This window comes from Xenopus tropicalis, chromosome 8, assembly GCF_000004195.4.
Source record: "Xenopus tropicalis strain Nigerian chromosome 8, UCB_Xtro_10.0, whole genome shotgun sequence".
Classification (NCBI taxonomy): domain Eukaryota; kingdom Metazoa; phylum Chordata; class Amphibia; order Anura; family Pipidae; genus Xenopus; species Xenopus tropicalis.
In genome coordinates this window covers 59,704,509-59,726,680 of record NC_030684.2, presented here as the reverse complement: position 1 = coordinate 59,726,680, position 22,172 = coordinate 59,704,509, and the positions used below count along the sequence as shown (strand labels likewise).

Here is a 22,172-nt window from a genome sequence, read left to right as displayed (position 1 = left end):
AAATAATGTTTAAACGTCCAAAAAATACAACAGTTTGCCAGCCTTAAAGATGGCTACCATATTCGTCGCTGTCCCCTGACGTGATAAGAGTAAGGTGCGCAGTGCAGAGTGGCCGGGTGACCCTGAGCTGCTCCCTTAGGCTTGTCGCGCAGCGGAGATACTGGAGCCTCAGGATGTGGTACGAAATCCTCCCCGGTTACGCTATCATGACCGCCTGTCTAATGGTGCCGGGCTTGGCTACCACATGGATCCATCGATGGACTAACGGGGGCAAGGTATTGTACTTTAACCTACGGGTCCCATAGATAGATAACGTAGCTTGATCCCCATTGCCAAGTTAGGTGTTAATGTGTTTTTTAGTAACATCTAGCATGTGTTATTGATACTTAGCATTTTTATTTATGTTTTTTGTATACAGACAAGTTGCGATTTTGTTCGTTTTCCTTGTCAACATTTATACTCCCAGCCTCCCCTGTAACTTTATGCTCCAGCCATAGCTACTTATTCTTTCACCCTTCACCTCCGTCTAAGCCAGGGATCCCCAGCCCTTTTTACCTGGGAGCAACATTCAAATGTAAAAAGACTTGGGGAGCAACACAAGCATAAAACATGTACCTAGGGTGCCAAATAAGGGCTGTTATTGGCTATTTGGTAGCCCCTATGGGGACTGGCAGCCTACAGAAATCCCTGTTTGGCAGTATACTTGGTTTTTATGCAACCAAAACTTGCCCAAAAGCCAGAAATTCAAAAATAATCATCTGCTTTGAGGCCACTGGGAGCAACATGTTGCCCCTGAGCCACTGGTTGGAGATCTCTGGTCTAAACCCTCCCACTATATGTGTCACTCCTGCATTCATTTCCTGCATGTCTGTCTCCCCTGATATTTTGCACCTGTAACATTCTTCCCTTATGTTCTTCTGACTATCGCCTTCCCTTCTACTCTTCCCATTATATCCAGACGTCGTTATTTATTTATATTGCACCAACAAGTTAAGGAAAAGTTTTCCTTTTTTTAAACAAACATCTTTCTTACAATAATATTACCAACAAGGCTTGCAAAATCAAATAGCATTGTAGGTACCATCTATTTCTACAGTCCTTTAAGGGAGCAGTTTATTCACCCAGGCATTAACTAGAAGTAGTTTCTCTGTGAAGCAGAATATCCAGAATGTGCCCCAAATCCCTCTGCACTTGCATATTTCATGTAAGCTTTATATTTTTTCTATTACTGGCCCAGTTCTTTGCACCACTCTTCTCTTATATTCTTTACTTGTAATCTGCTCTGTCTTTTCCCAATCATTCACCTTATTCATCTTCTGTATTCTAGTCTTGCCCATCCTCTGTACTACTTAATGTACCAAATAAATGTACCACTTAATCATTGTTACTGTGTATATTTATGTATTGCAATGTTAGTTCCACTGTTTGTATTATTACTGTATTACATGGGTGGGTGTTAACTTGCCTTTTAAGTATAGGAAAAGCCAACAATTTTCTTCTTTAACCTGATCTTTCTTACATATTCACTCTCTATTGAAAATGCAAATGTTTGCTAAATAGGTGATATGGTTATTGTACAACCTAGCTGTACTTTCACATCTTAAAGTAGTAGGGAAGGGCTAATCACTGGGGGGGTGCAAAATGTATGGCACCCCCTAGTCATTGTAATCACTTACCTGATACCTAGGGCCAGTTCTTTTCCTCGCTTCTGTCTTATTTCCTTTGAGCGAGGGCAGGCACACAAGTAGTAGAGTTTAAAAAAAAAAAAAAAAAAAAGTTTTTTTTTTTTTTTTAAAGTTCTGCTTCTTACACTGTTGCACATGTGAAATCACTAGGGGTATCTAACATTTGGTACCCCTCAGTTATTAACCCTTCCTTCTTATTTTAACAAAGTCATATATTCACAGAGGGTTTCTTCTTTACAGGAGAAGAGAATTGCTCGCTTTCCATATCAGTGGTATCTCATGGAGAGAGATAAAAGAGTTTCTGGGGAAAAATTGTATTACAAATCAAAGGTAAGTGGAACAGGTAGCTTCTAATCATTTGTTATGACCATTACAGCAGTTTCTTCGGAGCAGATGTTGCACCTTCAAGAGGTGATGTGCCATATTAGCCAGTCAAAAAGCTGTAGGGTAAAACGTTTGAAGTGAAACATAACAAAATTGGTTTAATGGTGATACATTTATTGGTTAACTAAAGCTGGCCATGCGCTAAACGATGTGCTTGTTTGGCAAGGTCACCAAATAATCAACTCTTTCTCTCATATTTCAGCCTTGAGGTGGTTGATATAGGGTTGATCTGATTGTTCGGCCCTCAGGCCGACCAATCGGGTGACAACAACCAGGGCTGTGGAGTCAGTAGATAAATTGTTAGACTCCTCAGTTTCTGATACTTCCGACTCCAACTCCTCTGTTTTTAATATGCTAATGTATTTTATACATTCATACAGTCAATGAAAAGCATGCTTCATGGTCACTCAACGTGTTCGTTTATGCACTGTGTGCATTGGGCTTTATTCATAAGAAAGAGAAGTAATTAATTATTACTGTTTGTGAATTGGGACATTTAAACTTGCTTTATTTTTTTTATTCCCATTTAAATTTAGTAGGAGTCGGAGTCGGTTAATTTTTTGCCGACTCCAGGTACCCAAAATTGCCTCCGACTCCTCGACTCCGACTCCACAGCCCTGACAACAACAGCAAATGTGTTCATTGTCCCAACAGAATTTCAAACTTGCTCAATATGTGGCCAATTTTCTGCCAGATATTAGTTGGACAGGCCTGTCAGAGGGCCCTATACACAGGCAGATAAGCTGCCAACTACATTCAAAAGGACCATATCGGCAGCTAATGATAATGCCTACATGTTTCCTTAATGTATAGTGCTAATAAAAGTCTAATTTAATAACTGTGCCTACTTTTACTCCTGATAACATCCCTTTTGGTTTTTCTTTGCAGGGCTTGGAAAATATCGATTAAACTGTTAAAAATTTAATAAAGAAGCTGTGTGGGCAAAAATGTTACTGTTTCTCTTCACTTAATTTAATAAAATAAATATGAATAATTTTTTGAGTATGCATACCTTTGCTTCTCCTTATATTACACATTTCTGAAGACTTCAGCAGCAGCTGGAATTGTTAATGGCAAGAAGAAGACTGTTGTACACAAGAGGATATAGTCTCCCATTCTTTCCTGCAGCTTACCTCCTGGTACACTCATCTTTTGCCTTTCCTCTTGCCAACAAAATTAACAGGATCAGTTTGGTGAGAATGAAACTACATTATAGTTTTTAAAAAAAAGTCTTCTTGGCCATCTTTTAAACATGGGAATACATCAAACAGAACACACAGGAGATCACACATAATTTGTCCTAAGTGTGTCTTTTTTGGAAGCTGCCACACTGGTTGCTGTGATATTTCTATGTATTACATTTTTACTTCAGTTATCTGGCACTATTTTGTTTTGAAAAACCACACTATATTAAAGGAGACCTGTTATCATAGGAAATAATCCTTTTCTATTTGCAGTCGGTTTTCATTTTTTATTTTCGGGTTTTGAGTTATCTAGCTTTTTGTTCAGCAGCTATCCAGTTTGGAATTTCAGCAGCAAACTGGTTGCCAGGGCCACATTTAACCTATCAACCAGGCAGTGGTTTGAAAAAGAGACAGGAATATAAATAGAGGAGGGCTTAAATAGAAAGTAATAAAAATTAACAATACAATTGTAGCTTTACAGAGCAACAGTTTTTTGGCTGCTGGGGTCAGTGACCTCCATTTGAAAGCTCAAAAGAGTCAGAAGAGGAAGGCAAATAACTTAAAATCTGTAAATGTGAACTGTAAATGAAGACCAATTGAAAACTTGCTAACAATAGAATATTCTATAACAGGGGTCCCCAACCACCGGGCCGGGGACCAGTGCCGGGCCGTGGGCTGTGCTGAACTGGGCCACCTCTGGTCCTAAATACCTGATATCTCAATTCTTCAATGTGTTACACAGCCATGACAACAGCAATGTGAAGCCCTGGAAGCTTTCTACTGAATGCCATACTAAGCATCAGAGGATGTCAACCCTTAGGTGGGAGTAAGAAAAACAAGGGTGCTGGGCGCATCTAGTTGCAGGGAAACAAGCTCAGGTCCCCCACTGAGTTTGCATTATGATGAGCTGTATTATATTTTATAATATAATAATAATAAAATAAAGTGCTATAATAATTACATTTACATCATATATGTAATAATTCAATTATATACTATGCATTGGCTGTGTCAACCCTCCAACCACAACCCCGGTCCTTGGAAAAATTGCCTTGCTTGAAACTGGTCCGTGGTGCAAAAAAGGTTGGGGACCACTGTTCTATAACATACTAAAAACTGAAGGCAGGGCCACCAACAGGGGGGACAGTCATCCTGGGCCAGGTCGATTCTCACTTAAAAGGGGGCCGAGCTGTGATACAGTTTTTTGGCTTGAGGCCCCCTTTAAACACGGACCTGTCATTGGTGGTCAGGTAATCCAATTGGTCACGCCCGTGCATACGTGTAACGTCAGTACGCACAGGGCACAACCTTATAAAAGGGAGGACAGAGCAGGCGGATGCAGCGGGAACCCAGAGGAGGGAGCCAGAAGACGTATGGGGAGTCAAAGGAAGCAGGAGGACGCTGGGGCGGAACAGGAGGAAGCAGCGGGGAGTGGGCCATAGTATGAGGACACTGGGGGCGGACCACCAATGTTTTTGTTGGCCCTGGGCTGGCTTGTAATGTTTTAGGCGGTCCCTGGCACCAATGCAAACCTTAACCCCTGGCCACCAATGTTTTAGGGGGGCCCTGGCTACAAAAATCTGTGTGTCCTTTGTACTGATGGGTGGGGGGGCCTAGAAAATTTTGTTGTGAGGGGCCCTGTGATTTCTGATGGCAGCCCTGCCTGAAGGTAAACAACCCCTTTACATTACATTTTGTTTAACTTTTTAAAAAGGTTGGACACCATTCCATTTGTCCGGTGGCAAACACTGTTTTTGCCACATTAGGCCTGTTGAGAAGGGCAGTTTCATAAAATCTCTGACACTCGAAACTATGGGCTGTTACTCAACAACCACGAGCATCTCTTAGCAATTGAGTGAGATCTGAAATAGTTAATTGATGACTGTAAAGCAGGGGAAGGCTTTAGAAATATTCCTTTCAATTCACTGTTGTCCATAATGTCATCAAAAATGGCAGTTAAGGGGAACTGTGGAAGTCAAGGAAAGATCTGAATCTGGAACACTTCCAACAGGAGCTGCATTAGTGCATGGCAGAAAGTAGGGATACACCGAATCCACTATTCTGGGAGCTGGCCGAACCCTGAATCCTTCGTAAAAGATTCGAACAAATACCCAACCGAATCTGGCTTCTAATTTGCATATGCAAATTTGCCTATATAAGGGTTAAAGAGAACCGGGCACGTATTTTCAACTTCTCTGTATGACAAAAAGTCATGTAATTTTAAGGATTCGGTCCGGCCAGGCACATAGTTTCAGCCAAATCCTGGCTGAACCCCAAACTGGACAGAAAGGTAAGGGGACACCCTAATATGACCGCAAAAGAGCTGCAGGAAGGTTTGGCTGACACAGGAGTGGTTGTTGCAATATTCCATAGAGCAGCGTTACTTGCACAAACATGATCTGCAGGGAAGAGCTCTGATTGCCAGGTCCTGCTTAAAGGGCACCTATATCCCTAAAATTGTTTCCCCCACCCTACAGTGCTAGGCTTCCTGCACAGGGAGGGAGCTCCTGGTTTAGGCAGCCATTTTGTGGCACTCGCATAATGAACAAGTGGCACAACTCGATGGTTATGTGCATGCGTGTGACGTAGGCAGGTGAGTCGCATCCATTGCTCCTACGTTATATGCATGTGAATAATGAGCGAGTGGGGAGTCTAACTCATTATGTGCAAGCACGCTAAATAACACAACTGCCCCATGTGGTGCTGGCGGCCTAGCACTGGAGACTGTTTTTTAACAACCATAGTGTGGGCTCTATTAGCCTGCACCTCTGGTGGGGAAGCAAATTTAGTGTGATTGATGGCTTTTAATCTAAATCAGAAAAAAAACAAATTATAATGTTACAGAACATATTATTTGAGGGGGGTTTAGTAAATGCCCTCTCAAGTTTGGGCTAGGGACGTCTGGGAAAAATAAATAAAATAGTTGCTAGTGATTTGCAAATTTTTTCAACAGGTTTGACTTTGTAGTGAATTACTGCATTTTGCCACTGGCAAATTTTTTCACAAAACTGCTGCAAAAATTTGCCAAGTGAGAGAAAAGTTGCAGTCCTGTCAAAAATTCTGTGGTCACATCAAAAAAGTTGTGCAGTAGCCACATTTATCAATTTTTTGGCCATTTTGTGAATTTTTCAGCAGTTTCTCAAATTTTTCTGCAAAGCGAAATGCAACAGATTCGCTTATCACTAATGGTGGCCTGTTAGTTTTGTTTCCAGGTTGGTGCTTCACCTGGGTAACTAAGTGAGTATTCAAACTACAGATTGATATTAGCTCCCTTCTTCTCAGAGACATGCACTTCCTTTAATATATGTATTTAAATAAAAACACGGTCTGTAATATATACTTTTATATAATATAATCAGTATAAAAATAAAGAAATCTTTATTGTGAGTATATTTTACAGCACTGTACAATATAAAGTTATTTACATCAGTCAATCTGATTACATACAAGTCGTGATTAAAATAGGAGGTAAAGGGGCCCCCATATCATTAGAGCTTACAATCTAAAAGGGGGTACAAGTAAGTTGATGTATGTGCATAAAACGAAAATTCTGAGGGCTGAGATGTAGGAAAAAGTATGCTGGGGAATGTGTGGGGAAAAATATGCTGAGGAATACACTAAGGCAGTGATCCCCAACCAGTGGCATGGGAGCAATGTATAATGCCAAACAGAGCCTTCTGTAGGCTGCCAGTCCACATAGGGTCTATTAAAGGAACAAATGAAAATGAAAATGTATAAAAGTAACTAAAATATAATGTGCTGCTGCCCTGCACTGTATGTTTACTTCAGAAAATCTACTATAATTTATATAAATAAGCTGCTGTGTAGCCATGGGGGCAGCCATTCAAAGCCATTCACTATAAATTATAGTAGTGTTACTGTAGCAAACACACCAGTTTTACCTGTGCAGGGCAACAGTGCATTTAATTTTTATTACTTTAAAGCTCTTTTATTTTTTGGTGTTACTGTTCCTTTAAGTAGCCAATTATAGCTCTTATAATACCTCATTGAAAACAATGACTATCTACTTAAAGCTGTCAAACATATGTAAGCATTCATCTTCTTCAGGGCTGGACTGTCCCACTGGGATATGGGGAAAAATCCAAAGTCACTTCAATATCTACTTTTTTTTTAGAATTGTGTTGTGTTTGTTCTTTATGCAAAACTCACACTGTCACTCTGCAGCAGAGACCTCTGTTGGTGACAGAGACAAAGCACGGCTGCAGCCATTAACTGACTTTGCCGTCTCCTTAGTAACGACTGGGTTCAAACATTGCAGCTCAGAACATCTGACACATAAAAGGCACAGAGCAGAATCTAAAGCTGAGTGTGAGTAGCTAAAAATCAGGTACAGTGTTGCTTTTTTTAAATTTAGATTTCATGAAATTGCAAACTAACATATATATGTGCAGTATAAATGGGAAACAGCTGACCATGTGAAGACTGACACTTGAAATTGTCCCTGACATCTCAGGTACTCTGAGGGCCTCCTCCTTTCCCCCCAAAAGCCTAAACTAAAATATAGGTCTGTGTTAACTTACTCTACTAGTCCAGGCTTGGCACTAGCAAATTTATTGATATGGGTAGTAGGCCAAACTGATGGCACAGCAGCTTTTCCTTCTGCCATTTAGACAGGTCAGTGCTGTAATTTTATAAGGTAGAGTTTAGCTGTTTTGCCACTGCTATTACTGATGTACTGTACATAAAATATGGATCACCCTACTCACACTCAATTTTGTTGATTCTTCTTTCCAGAATTTTTTATTAATTTCTGTGCATCTCACATCCCATATATTCTTTTGCTTTTTCCATTTTTTTTCTTTTTCCATTCTTCTCATTTCTGCCTAGGACCATTGTTAGTAATATTGGAAACCCAAAACCCCAGAAAATAAACAAAGAAAATATCCACCCATTCCTTAGCCCTGTAGTTTTTGTGGCTAAAGAATCAGGACTTCTACTCTTACCAGAAACCCCTTCTGCTATGGTGTCCCTTTCAGGCTTTGCCCCACCCTGCTTCTGCCTATGGATGACCATGTCAGTAACCCTCTGATCCCATTACAGAAGAGGATCATACCTACAAAAGTCCATGTTGCTGACTTTGACTTCAGAGTTTAAGTCCTGGTGCAGGGGTGAAGGAACTGGAGAAAGACTGAAAGGTTTCCCCTTATCCAGACCAGTATTCCCAGAGCTGTAGCAGGACTCAAATGTTAAAGGCAAAACCACGGTCGTGTAATGTAGCGAAAATAGGAAATTACTGGGACTCCCATTTCAACACTATATTACTGATATTACCGCCACCAGCGATTTCCCACCCTCGCTCAGAGACCACTACATGTCAGTAAGGGAGCAGATTTTTATTTTCTTTTTGTTGTTATATAAGGTGGCAAAAAAGTTTGGGGAAACTTAGTCTGTCCAAGACTTAATGGAAATCTGCAAATGCCACTCACATAATCATTTGCTTGTGTTTAGCTTGTGATGGAGTCTGAAGACAATTACATTGCTGCAATAAAGGAAATAGCATGCGCACTAGTGGAAACAACAATAAGAAATGTGGAGGAGTATTTCCAAACTAAACACGGAGCCCCTCTTCAGGAAGCAGGTTTCACTATATTATCAATAAATATCTGCTTTACCTCTTCTGTTTTCTTTCAATTTCCTCTATTTACTTGTGCAGGATATTTAGCAGCTGTTTTACCAAATGATAAATCCCTAAAAAGCAGACTACAATAAATATGCACATTTTCTAATAAAGATAGCCCTACATGCTATTTGAGTTGGGTAAGATCTGGAGACTTTTGTTTTATCTCTTTATTTTCTGTTCTGTTTTGATTCTGCTTAAACTGTTGTTCTCTGTTGAAGAGAAATACATTGCCCAGAACATTACATGGATTCCTTGCCAGGACTTCACCATAGAGCTGGGAATGAAGCAAATTGAAGAGTATATTTCAGTAAGATATTTAGATATTAATGTTCTACACACACCACAATCAGTAGCCCACCTATCCCATTGGTTTAGGAAGCAGTTTTAGTGGACAGTAAGGCTTTTTTCCGTAACTTTACCGCTAGTGTACAGAATACAGAGGAACCAGTGCCAAGTACTGCAGGATAATGCAGGCTGTATCTATTAAAGCTACTAAAACCATTTAAATATAGTTTTACTTTCAGCATGGATTTCTGCTAGCTTAGTTATTATAAAGGTAGTGTCTAATTGGTATATACTTTCTAAAATATTTGATAAATTATCCATGTTAATTACCCATAGCAATTAATTTTGATCAGTCTAAAGGTGGCCATACACGTGGTGATCTGACGATGTTTCGTACGACCATCGGTCGCACGAAACATCGTAAGATCCGCCACACACCATTCAGGGCTGAATCGGCAGGTAAGGAGGTAGAAACAATAGGATTTCTACCTCCTTCTGCCGATTCAGATCTGAAGGGAGAATTTTGGTCAGGCGCCTTCTATGGTGCCCGATCAAAATTTTCAAACTGGTCCGATCGGCGAGTCGTCCGATATCAGCAGGTTCCTGCGATATCGGTCGACTCGCCGACATACCATACACGCACCGATTATCGTACGAAACGAGGTTTCGTACGATAATATCGGTACGTGTATGGCCACCTTAATGCAAATTAGTAAAAAGAAAGCAAAAACTGGTTGCTATTGTTTACCGCACTGGTGCACTTTAGTGGTGTATCTAGTAGATCAGCCTGACAACCCCCCTAGCTGCAGTTAAAAGGAGTGTTTGTTTATCCCTTATTGTTGCTTGGTTCTGGCTCTTAAAACCATTCAGCTGTCAGTTTTTGTTTCAGAAGTCAGAATCAGATATGCAGAGAATATTACTTGGAGCAGGCATTTCTAAACTTAGAAAGGAAAAGCACTGCTGTATCAGCCCAACACACTAGAGAATGGAGAGTAGGAAGAACGTTCAGGTCTACAGTAAACAAAGAATCCAGTACTATTTTACAATTTAGCATATTCTTAAAATAAGGGTCTGAATATACTTTCTTTTCTGTTCATAGACATGGGAATTCCATGAAAGCTGGTTACACTGTACAGACTTTCTAAATGAAGAGGAGGTAGAATTTAGCAAACTTTACCATTACAGAACAAGGTGGAGCATCCCAACCCGCAGAAAACCAATTCCTAGAGCCACTGCATGTGTCTATTTTACTATACAGATCTCCAAAGTCAAACCATTGGTATGTACGTTTACACTAATCACACAGCAAGGGAAAGTAAGGTACCCACTGACTCTTTGCTGCTTACCTATTGCATAAACATATGGAGAACTATGTATACTGCACTATTCCCTGCAATAGAGCTATGGGATCCATTTTTAAGAAAGCTGATATCCAGAAACCTGATATTCAGAAAGCTCTGAATTAGTGGAAAGCCATCTCCAGAGCTATGAAGATCTGAATTACAAAACAACCCCTTATTCAGGAAACTTCATGTCCAATGCATCCTGCATAATAGATCCCATACCTGTATAGTCCTTTTACTCTTTAAGGGCAATGGCACATCAGGCATTTTGTAGCCCACAAAAAACATGCTCATGATTCTACTCTATTAAATAGTACTGTACTCACTATTTGTGTGCTGAAGCACCCTTGTTTCTGCTCAAAAATGCAGCAGTAAGTACAAGTCACTGGCACAGACACCCTCCGTAAATAAATATAATAATCAGTGATCAATATAAAATCCTCAGATTATATTATGTAATTCTTGATTTTTTTTCCCCAGTCTCTACCAGTGGAGGTATTTTTCATCTTTGAATCAACCAGACTGGTACACAGGTATGATCATAGAATAAATTGATCTTAGTTTTGTATAAAACACTGGGCCTTGAAATCCAGTGCTGATTCAGCACCGCCCAGTGAAATAGATTGCTTAGTTTTTTCCCCAGAAGCTGGTCTGGTTTTCTCCTAACAAGAGTACCAGCATGGGGAAAAAATTAGCAATCTATTTCATTGAGGGGTGCCTAACATTTTGGCACCCCTAAGTGGAATATACTTTAAAGGGGACCTGTCACCCTAAGAAATAATTCCAATTTCTTTTCTATTGTGTTTGTTAAGCAAAATTAACTTCACATACTATATAAAGGATATAAATCTTGTTTCCTTCAGTTTTGGAAATATACAATCACAGCCAGCAGGCAGCTGCCATTTTGTGGGCACTGTTGTTAAGGCAAGCTTTGTATCATCCCAAAATCTTGTGTATGTGCCAGAATTGGGGACCTGATGCCCTTGCCCATGCACTGATTACACAATTAGATGGTGAGAAGGTAGGGGAATGTGAATGCTGAATGGAAAGTTTAAGTAACTGTCTGCCTCGCCTCTATGCCTGAGGCATAGAGGCGGGGCAGGCAGTATATGATTGACAGCTGGGATTTTTAAATGCCTTTATAATAGGTTTGAATGTGTTAATATAAAAATGAATTTTGGTTTCATGTTTAATTTGAAAAGGACTTTTATTATACAGCTTTTTATGTCTGGGTGACAGGTCCACTTTAAATGTCCTTTAATGAAGAGCAGTTTACAGACATCAGATCTAGCGTACATGCATACAGTACAGCAATAGCCAGCAATAAAACAATTCACAACCTGCTATGCAGTAATGGTCAACTGTTTCTGTAGTACTGCTTATCTTGTCCCTGTTCTCTTTGTCCTTTAGACCTGGACAATCCCGATTTAGAGAAAAGTGGCTGAAGGACATTATTGAAAGCAAGCTAATAATGATGGAAAATATTATCTTTTAAATGGATTGATCCACAGGTCTCTGCTTTAAAAGCATGAAGAGCTAAATCACACAACCACTTCACTTATTTATTGTGTAATCTATTAATGTGTTTTTGTATCATACGGATGGGCAGCCTTATATATTTTGTGAAAAGGTGCCATGCTATATACAATGCAATTAAATCTCATTGAAAGGCTACAATCATATAGTGCCAGTTATGGCCACATTACCATTAAAGACAAACAACCGGCACACAGGAGCAATCGCAGGCGGGGGGGGGGAGATCCTCTGCATTTATTGTGTTGAGTTAAATTATGAATGTCTTTGGCTCCTCTGCTGTATCTTGAAACAATGAACATAAGAGACCTCCCCGGCTGGAACTGCCCACACGTGGTGGTTATTTGTTACCATATTGGTGGGTGCCCCTGATTGTGCGCCAGTCTGAACAACACAAAGCAGGACAGGTGCGTGGACTCAGTGAATATTTTACATTATTATAAATACATGGTAGGATGCTTGTTTGAATATACATAGCAAACTCTCACAGTCTTATTTTCTAAATCAGACATAGAAACCATTTATTGTTTAAAAAAAACCCATTGTTATTAATGAAAAGGCCCCTGAAAGGAAAGCAACAATAATTTTATTAAAAAAAACTTTTTTTTTTTTTTTTTTTAAAGACTGACAACTTACATTGATTTAGTTCAAATGATCATTTGCTGCAAAATTACAATGGATGCTGTTATAATTTAAATGCTTGTCCCTGCTGTCTACTGCAGAGGGGACTTAAGATTCTTGAAGCATTAAAGCTCAAACATTGCATATACTATTCCAAAACTATTCACATTTACCAAAAAAGGGAAACACACATTTATGATCTCTAGATTAGAGCTTGCTATTTGGTAACACCAACTGCATAAGATATGAAAACACAATACAATTGTTGTTTCATCATTCTCCATGCACATGTTATGTTTTAAACAAAGATGTCCTCCATTTAAAAGGCAGAGGATATCCGTAGCACAAGAATAACTGGAGTGCACAGTGAATAGCTTATTTGTCCTCCTTTCCTTTTGTCTTTCTATAAACCATCTCTTTGAAGCTGGACAAAATTTTGTTTTCACGTTTCCTTCTCTCCTCTTGGTTGAATGACGCCAGGGCCCTCTTTTCGTCTGCACTGTAAATCTGGTTTTCCTTACGCAGACGCACAGCCTCCATACGGCGATGTCTAAATTAAAGAATAATACATTTTAAATTTAATTTAGTTTTCAATTAAGAACAGCTTCACAAACCTTGCTGATCACAGTAGCCAGTGAAAATGAAATGCAGCTTAATGCAGTTTAAAAAACAAAAAAACACTATAAAAAAAATACTTGAGATACTTTATCTGCTGAAAAAGTTTGTACTGAGCAATAATAAACATACTGCCAAAGATTCTATAGATCTACTATGGTGCATTATAAAGTTATCATCCAGACTTATTAATTGGCATATTAATGCCAGTGAGAAACTGCCTATTGTATTAAATGCATGCAGAGAATTTCCTCAAAATTTTACTTAATATTACATAGTATTTAGCCCCTGTAAAAATACTATGTAATATTAAGTAAAATTGAGTTTTCCCCTATATTTGGTTTGGTTAACACATTTGATAATATCCAGCTTCGATATCAATAAATATTCATACCTGCTACCGCTCATCACATAGCCAGACTTCTCAAACGAAGCAATTTCATCGCTCGTTAGGCCAATTTCACCTCTTCTTGGAATTCGCTTCCCGGCTTTCACATACTCTGCCATGGCTGCACCTTCACCAGGCAGCAGAGCATGACCATAACTTTGAGAAGAGAAAAGGTTATTGGCAACAAAGTAACAGTATAATCTATGTGAACTACTTATCTTTCCAATCTATGGATATAAATCCAATGAACAGTGCTTATGACCATAAACTGCAAAAGCACAATACCGCAGACACACATTTATACAACACTTAATTTTGTGTGGTTACAGTACATTATAATACTCTTTACTAAAATGGCAACTGCTATTTGTCACGCTGTCCTCGGTATAAACCATAAACTAAAAGAATAAAGTATATCTCTTTAAATGTTGGTTATATTGGGGGTTTATCGATTGCCCTTGTTTTACAAAGCTCAATCAAACTTGTATTATAACAAGTAACGTATCCCTATTAAATACAAAGAATATTAGATGTCCGTTAAGAGTTTAATGCTTTGCATAAAACCATTCAGGCAACAGTCAGAACACATTGGTGACTGCTAAAGTTCATAAATTTGAATTGAATAGCCTAATATTTTACAATTTATACAATAGTCTATAAAATTATGTGCCATTGCTAATTATGTGGAGCTCCTCTATATTGAAGATTTAGATACAATGTATGCAGTTTTAAAGACAATATTTAAAGACAATTCTTTATGTACAGGGCCGGAACTACCCCATGAGTAGCACAAGCGTTCACTCGTGTGTGTGGGGGTTGGGGGAGTATTGTTGGGAGGTGAGCGGCCAGGTTGCCTAGGGCACAACAGTTTTGTGATCCTTAATAAAGTAGAAAAAAAGCAACTTACTTCAATGGTCTATCATCTTGCGACAGATGTGTAATTGGTGCTTCTGGTCCCACAAATTCAAACTCATCTAAATTATTTTCTGTGAGGAAAAAAACAAAAAACAAAAACAGAATTTTGAATTTTTTTTTTACTGTCCATCTTTGTAATCACCTTAAATTCACAACTTAATGAATAGGCTTGGAAAAAGAAAATTATTATCTGCACGAGACAACCTATTAAAAAGACTTTATATATATGTTAATAATTCTACTACTCATAATGTATATTCGTAATTCAACTGTTGCAGTCACTGTAAGCCTTAATCTGTGTATCACCAGTTGTTGCAAAAGAGTTAACTTTGGTATCTATAAAACAGGCAAAAGGAGAATGAGACCTTTATCTGATATGCACGGGACCAGGGTTTTTTCCCTTTAAAATAGGTCTTTTTGTGATTTGGATCAACATACCTAATGTCTACTAAAAATATTGAAAAGTTAAAAATATTTTCGATTGATGTTCAATTTGTGCTCGCATAGTTACCAGCAAGTACAAGGTACCATTTTATTTTTACAGAGAAACAAAAGAAATCACTGAAGAAAATTTGCCTAAAATGGACTTAATCCCTTTATAGAACTTTGTGGATAATGGGTTTTTCGCCGGTGGGATGGCAATTCGGGGAGATTAGTCGGCCGCGAACAGGGAGATTTGTTGCGGGCGACTAATCTCCCCATGTGCCAGAGCCCTTATCATTTGAATGGCTGCCCATGTGGCTACACACCAGCCTTGTTTATATAAATTTCCAAGGCAAACACACCGGTGGTACCAGTGCAGGACAGCAGTACATTATATTGGAATTACTTTATACACTTTAATTTTTTGGTGTTACTGTTCCTTTAATACAGGCCTGGTAAAAGAAAACTGTTCTATGCTAGCTTTTATAAGCATATTCAACTTGTTCAGCCACTTTAGGTAGGTACATTTAGAGACTGCATATCAGCACATCATCAGATGCACAACATTTGGTTCTGGATTGGTTGGATCCTAGCACTTTTTACAGGTTTTTGCAGAACTTAAGTGTTCACTCTAAATGAATCTAAACTTCTGCTTCATGTGACATTCAAGCTCAAACAACTGAACACAGCATTTCTCAAATTTTAATATACAACGTAGGGTTTGGTTCAGAAATCAGCCAATCTTTTGTGGAAGTCTTAAAAAATGATATAAATGATGCATTCCTACAAAAAACATTTCAGAAGAGGTGATAAAGGCATAAAACAAAAATCACACTTTCTACAAACCTTAGTTTACCAGTGGTTAAAGGAGACATTTTATATAAAGTTCATATTCAGTTATAATATTCATCCTCCCTCAAAATGTGAAATGATGCAGAAAGAAAGATGTTTTAAAGCATTTTACCTCCTAAAACTGCCATTATATGAGAGCTGTATACACAAGCTCTCCAGTCTGAAGCCAGAGCCAAATGAGACAGGGAGTGTCGCTTCAGTCTCCCACAGGAAGTGGTCATAGCACTGACTGACAGGCTTTGCTCAGCAGCAGCAAGGAAAACCCCTCCCTCTCTCTGTGTTTCTCTGCTTGTGCTTCTGCGGGGGGGGGGGGGGGGGGGGGGGAGGAGAAGTAGAGCAGGAACAGACTGCTTGTGACATCGCTAAACCCCACCCACTCTATGAATATTCACTGCACATTAAGTAGGTGAGGTTTTGTCATTGAAGTCTATGAGGGCCAGTGGCCCAGAGCCACATACTGAAGAGTCTAAACCGGAAGCTGGCATAAGGTCTGGGTAGAGCACAGTTTTTAAGCAGTTACGGACATATTTTAACCCAAAAGGTATTAAAATAAAAGCACTTCCTTCTATTTTACATTATTTTACATGGTTTAGTGCACTGTAAAAATTTATGGTATATATCCCCTTTAATGTTTTTTTTCTGACTAAATACAGCCCAGATAGTCATTCTGGTTTTACCTTTCAAATGTTTAAAACTGGTTCAGAAATATGGTTAGAGTCCCTTTGTAAGCATATAATACGTACTTGTTTTCTCAACCCATTGATCTTTTTCCAGTTTTTCATCATCTGAATCGTCACTGCTTGAGTCACTGCTCTCTTCCTTTACTTTCTTGCTTTTTTTCTTCTTTGACTTCTTCCTGTTTAAACATTTGCATTTTTTTATTATTATTATAATACTGCAGTAAGAAAAACTGAAATGCATACAAACCAAAATATATTTCATTGTTAGAATAAAACAATTTAAGTAGCTAAAGCTAATCAAATGAAATTGCTTCATTTCATTTCTACAGTTGCTATTTTTTTTTACTGTACCATAATTAGGGATGCACCGAATCCAGGATTTGGTTCAGCATTTGGCCAAGATTCTGCTTTTTTTAGCAGGATTCAGCCGAATCCACGGTACTGGGCAAACATTTTAAAAATGAATTTGTTCCCCCTCCTTCTGTCTAGGAATTTTTTTTTTTTACTACTATGGGGCACATTTATCGAAGTACGAATTAGTACAAATGAGAAAAATTTTTATTTTTTCTAATTTATAGAACTTTGCGTATTTTCCACAATATTTTCTTTAATTTCCGCTATATATTTTCGTGCTTTCCGTCAATTTGTGAGACAAAATCGTATTTGTCCATACAACTACGAAAGTTTCGTTATTCATTCAAGCTTCGGTATTGTGACTTTCCTTGGGCCAGGTTGGAGCTGCAGAGTGCCATTGATTCCTATGGGAGGCTTCCAAAATCAACCACTGAAGGTTCAAAGTCAGAAAGGTTTTCACACTGTTTACGATCGTTTGGATACCAAAATTTTGTAACTTTTGGATCGTACCACAATATTTTTGTACAACCACGATAAAAATTTTTGCGCAATTGACGCACATCAGAAGTTAGCGTATTTAATCCGAATTTTTGCCAATCGTACTTCTAAACATCCGAAGTTCGGACTTTGATAAATCTGCGTAAATAAAAGCGTGAAGCTTAGTGATGGGCAAATCTGTCCCATCTTGTGAAATGGCAAAAATTTGCAAAAGGCATTGAAGTCAATGGGTGACAATTTATTTTCTTAACCATGCAACATTTTTTTTTTTTTTTACAGCCATTGGAGTCTATGGATTTTTTTCACAGCGAATCCTGGCGAAATGTTTCGTTATCACTAGTGAAGATTAGTACCCTTGCACAATGGGATGAATTGGTTCTAGATGTATTTAAAGAAAATTTGTTCCCTTTGGCATTTATTTGTTTAATAAATCCCCACTATTATGACCCACCAAAATGCTGAACAGAAAACTTACTTCCTGTGCTTTTTCTTTCTTTTCTTAGACTTTCTTTTCTCATCTTCATCTGAAACAAAGCAAAGTGTAAAATGAATCTAATGCTTGAGATTAGAAAAAAAACACATTATGGAAGCTTAGTAATAGCAGAACCATAGCTTCATTCCTTCTTGCACTGCTTTCCACCCTACTGCTCATGTGTCCTCCCCGATTCAAAAAGAACGAAGACAGACAGAAGAGGGTCGCTGTGTCGCAGCTACCCTGGGCTGGTGCAGTTTTCTGTTAACAGGGCGCCAGCCAGGGTAAAAGGTAAGCGATTACAATCGCTGGGGGGTGCCTAACATTTTGGCACCCTCCAGTGATTGCAATTGCTTAACTTTAAAACATTGTGAAGGAATAGGGGGAATCTATTGATTTTCCACCAATAAAGAGAGCCATAGCCAAGTTAAGCATCACTGAACTTTCTGGCAAAGATTTTAAATATATACCATGCATCATTCTATCTCATTTTTTGCACATAAATATGACCGTAAAATTAATATTGAGTTCATCTCTTTTTGCATTGGCTGCTGGGTACCATAACTCACCTGAAACCACATAAAGTAGTCAGATAAAAATATATGCACCCGCTGTAAGAGTAATGGCACACATAGGGGCAGATTTATCAAAATGTGAGTTTAGAGCTTAATACATAAAAACTCATTCATGTTCTATTCATTCCTATGGGATTTTTAGAAGTGTACTTATCAATGGGTGAAAGTTAGAACTCGCCAATTGATAAATATGCTTCTTAAAATCCCATAGGAATGAATAGAACATGGATGAGTTTTTATGTATTAAGCTCTAAACTCACATTTTGATAAATCTGCCCTATAGTGTAAAAAAGAGCAGACAGAGAAAGCACTGATGATCTCCTATTCACCAGGTATTATGCACTGATACCGTCTGACACAAAAGCAAATTTGATGCAAAAATGCAGAGTATTCACTGGAAAAAAACTGCAGTATTCTCCAATAGAGAATAGAAAACACTGTGTGCTTCATTACCCCTGGTTAATTAATATATCTGCATACATTAAATACACCAACTTTTTTAGGCATCAGCACTGGATTATTAAAAGTAAAATATATTTACCGCTGCTATCTGATTCAGAATCATCTTCTGAATGTTTCCTGCGCCTTTTCTTAGAAGACTTTTTCTTTTTTTTCTTTTTCCTTTTCTTCTTCTCTTCTAAAGAATTACACAAATATACAGGCATATAAATAAATTGAAATTAAGTTATCTAGCTATAAAATCACTAAATGTATATGAAATACATAATTATTATGTAGTTGCACAAAAAACAAGGGAAAAACTGAGTCAGTCTAATCAGTAAGCATTCTTCACTTAGCAGAAATAAGCAGCCCATACTCTGAAATATACAAAGCTCTCCATACTGAATAAAGCATACCAGAGAGTGGGTAAATCCTTTACTCATTTTCTTAAAATCTAGTGTTCTACTTAGTCTGGCCAAAAAAAAGTAAGTGAAGGGGCTAAAACATTAAGAATTTTACAGGTATTCTATCCCCTTACAGGGCAGCTGAAACTGTGCTGTGACTTGATTGCTGATCTAGCTGAACTTTCTAGATTCCACTTTTTGCAATTTATTAACATGATATATTCTTTTCCTATATTTTCTTTGGTATGCATCCCCCCAAAAATGGCTTACCTTAAATGGTACCCCCCCCAAGAAAATATGAAGAAGCATTAATCTCCCACTGGATTAACCAAATGGTATACAATTTGGGAAAATGCCACCGAGACCTCCATTTGTGAATATTTAAAGATTCCAATTAATTTTTTATCACTATACTCATACTATATTTTTACACCAACTGTCCACTCCCTAACCAAATTAACGCCTATACAAAAACAGATGCATTATAATAACTGAAAAAGCAACCAGTTCTCTCAGAAGCAGAGTGTCTCGAATGGAAAGCTGGTTCCACTGACCTTGCAGGAGACACATGTTTTCTAGTGCAGCAGTGACCAGTGAGAAGACATTAAGCTGCATAAGGGCTGTGACACACGGGTAGATTAGTCACACCGCGACAAATCTCCCTTGTCGCGGGTGACTAATCTCCCCGAAATGCCATCCCACCGGCTACAAAGTAAATCGCCGGTGGGATGGCATACGCAGCGGCGCGATTTGCCAAAGTCGCCTTGAAAGGAAACTTTGGCGACTTTGGCAAATCACGCCGCCACATATTCCATCCCACCGGCGATTTACATTCTAAACGGGGGATGGCATTTTGGGGAGATAAGTCGCCTGCGACAAGGGAGATTTGTTGCGGCGTGACTAATCTCCCTGTGTCACAGCCCTAAGAGGTGGTGTGTGTTGCTGTGCTTAATATTAGATCTAAATTTAAATGCTCTGTTTGAGGCATGATTTGCATGAGAGTAAACACCAGTTCTTGCCAAGCAATTACGCTAGATTAAATTTAATTGAATTAAATGAAAGTAAAGAAATGGAAGGAGACAACCTGTCTAACTACTTCAGGATGACATTTATATTCTGGTAGATTACTAAAAACGGACACAATCCCTTTTTAGAAGTGTGACTTACTCACCATTTTGTCTGTGACTCATGTGGGATAAATATGAAGACAAATGTAAAGACCACATTTCTGATTAGTGTTATAACTTGGGGTCTATATACAGGTTTTTTTTTAACCTGAGCCTCTGCCCAGCTTGGCATTACATGGCCCAAATACCCAGCAGTAAAAGCATAACAAGAAATGTATATTTACTAAATCAATAAATCTTATTAACTTTTCAATTCCCAGAAAAATTTCCTGGATAAATGTTTTAACTTGCTCGCCTACCTTCTGAAGAAGATTCAGAACTGCTTGATTTATTTGACTTTTCGTCCTCTTCTACCGGTGTGTGCTCATCAGAACTAGACAGAAAGCCAACAATATGTAGAATTACATTTCACATAGTACTTATATCATAACCTTTAAAAAAAGAAAGCAGGGTGACTTACTCAGGTTCGAGAACTTTAGGAGAGAGACCCCAAACTTCTGGAGCTCCAAGCTCACCAATTCGCTCCCTTTCTTTTAAACGCCTGTAAAAAACACAAACAATAATGTACAGTAGTACATTCACATCCAAAGAATTAAACAATAAAAAATACTTGCATTGCATTACTCGTTTCTAGGGGGAATCTTTAGCGTGCGCCGCTGAAATTTTCTTACAGATGCCCAGAAGTGACATCACATGCGTGCAAAACGTGAGAATGCCAGAAGGGCGAAGAACCAAAATAGGGCAACTCCTGAAAAAATGGGGGAGGGGTTTCACAGCTCATACATAAATGGTGCCCATACATAAAGTTCATTTATGTATGGGCACCATTTTTTTTCAAGATATACAGATTTCAGCACTTGTCTTCCCTATGTAAACCTCACCTTCTATTGCCGATTCCCTTCCCATATTAATGTAGAGGAAGCACAGTGCCTAAAGCACAGGGAGCAGGGACAGGCAGACCTCCATTCACAAAGCTACACAAAGCTCTTTTTAAAAACACCACTCCCAGTGTCCTCTACAGTATTGGCTGAAAGTTTTAAGTGTTGAAAGCTCACAATAGATGGGGCCTTAGGCCAATGTGTTTGTATGGTTTGTAGGTTTCCTTCCACACATTAAAAATATACAGGCAGATTTATTGTTTTGGGATTACAACTGACAATAGAGTAAAAGTTTGGTGTAGCGTGTATATGTATAGAATAAGGCAGTAGTAAGAGACTGCACTCACACCTTGCAATGAAAGCCTCCTGCCTTTGCCTCAAAATCTCCTCCTTTCCCTTCTCAATGTAGTCTCCCCATTGCTTCCCGTGGTGGGGTCTACTCGAGAATGTTCGCTCTGCGGAGCGGCTGCGATGGTGATCATTAGCAGCCCCATGGTCCCTGGATTTAGATCTTCTTCCTCTTCTATCCGGGGATCGTTCGTCGCTTCCGTGTCGTCTTTTACGTGGCGAAGAGCTTCGGCTCCTTGAACGACTAACAGGTGCCATAGTTCTACAACATAACCGCAGAACAGAATACTACAACTTCGCTGAAGCAACTATTATGCGTACAAGACATCACTGAACGCCTTCTCAACGGACGTTACGTAAGTATTTGCATCCGGTGCGCAGCCATAATTGATACGGGCAAAATAGTCCTGGAAATGCCTCATTCGCTAAGCTGGAAGTGTATACATTTTGAAACGGTAGTGTGCAGTTCCTATCTGGGCAAATTCAGGGGGCGCTGTTTACACAACTACTACGGCGAGCGTTCTAG

At 38.8% G+C, this 22,172-nt stretch overlaps 3 protein-coding genes across 7 annotated transcripts; 2 read left to right on the top strand and 1 right to left on the bottom strand.

Moving 5' to 3' along the window:
- The first annotated feature begins 134 nt into the window (after positions 1 to 134).
- On the top strand, positions 135 to 3,078 carry ndufa1 (NADH:ubiquinone oxidoreductase subunit A1). Its single transcript, NM_001171667.1, has 3 exons — positions 135 to 275; positions 1,926 to 2,015; positions 2,958 to 3,078. The coding sequence occupies exons 1-3, from the start codon at positions 174 to 176 to the stop codon at positions 2,976 to 2,978; spliced, it is 213 nt and encodes a 70-aa protein (NP_001165138.1). The 5' UTR covers positions 135 to 173; the 3' UTR covers positions 2,979 to 3,078.
- A 4,317-nt stretch (positions 3,079 to 7,395) lies between these two features.
- akap14 (A-kinase anchoring protein 14) lies at positions 7,396 to 12,343 on the top strand. 5 transcript variants are annotated; one of them, XM_012969177.3, is made up of 7 exons: positions 7,396 to 7,601; positions 8,315 to 8,591; positions 8,723 to 8,852; positions 9,113 to 9,201; positions 10,279 to 10,458; positions 11,003 to 11,055; positions 11,933 to 12,202. In XM_012969177.3, the coding sequence occupies exons 2-7, from the start codon at positions 8,586 to 8,588 to the stop codon at positions 12,015 to 12,017; spliced, it is 543 nt and encodes a 180-aa protein (XP_012824631.1). In that variant the 5' UTR covers positions 7,396 to 7,601; positions 8,315 to 8,585; the 3' UTR covers positions 12,018 to 12,202. The 5 variants fall into 5 exon arrangements, with proteins under 5 accessions (XP_012824631.1, XP_012824633.1, XP_002940333.1 ...); XM_012969179.3 differs by having other exon boundaries at positions 7,397 to 7,601; positions 8,315 to 8,587; XM_002940287.5 differs by lacking the exon at positions 8,315 to 8,591 and having other exon boundaries at positions 7,398 to 7,582; positions 11,933 to 12,343.
- Positions 12,344 to 12,619: 276 nt separating this feature from the next.
- nkap (NFKB activating protein) lies at positions 12,620 to 21,964 on the bottom strand. Its single transcript, NM_001004864.1, is given in 9 exon segments — positions 12,620 to 13,226; positions 13,686 to 13,835; positions 14,587 to 14,665; positions 16,613 to 16,725; positions 17,877 to 17,925; positions 18,990 to 19,085; positions 20,720 to 20,793; positions 20,881 to 20,961; positions 21,648 to 21,964. Coding segments are annotated over 9 exon segments (1,074 nt in total). The 5' UTR covers positions 21,905 to 21,964; the 3' UTR covers positions 12,620 to 13,051.
- Positions 21,965 to 22,172: the final 208 nt, after the last annotated feature.

Bases quoted from the DNA above. Each gene is read 5' to 3' on its own strand.
- akap14 (XM_031890607.1), top strand. From the start codon at position 7,853: ATGGCACAGCAGCTTTTCCTTCTGCCATTTAGACAG. The intron at 7,889-8,722 runs GTCAGTGCTGTA...GCTTGTGTTTAG, and splicing joins TCCTTCTGCCATTTAGACAG to CTTGTGATGGAGTCTGAAGA. The intron at 8,853-9,112 runs GTTTCACTATAT...TCTCTGTTGAAG, and splicing joins AGCCCCTCTTCAGGAAGCAG to AGAAATACATTGCCCAGAAC.
- ndufa1 (NM_001171667.1), top strand. From the start codon at position 174: ATGTGGTACGAAATCCTCCCCGGTTACGCTATCATGACCGCCTGTCTA. The intron at 276-1,925 runs GTATTGTACTTT...TCTTCTTTACAG, and splicing joins GATGGACTAACGGGGGCAAG to GAGAAGAGAATTGCTCGCTT. The intron at 2,016-2,957 runs GTAAGTGGAACA...TTTTCTTTGCAG, and splicing joins AATTGTATTACAAATCAAAG to GGCTTGGAAAATATCGATTA.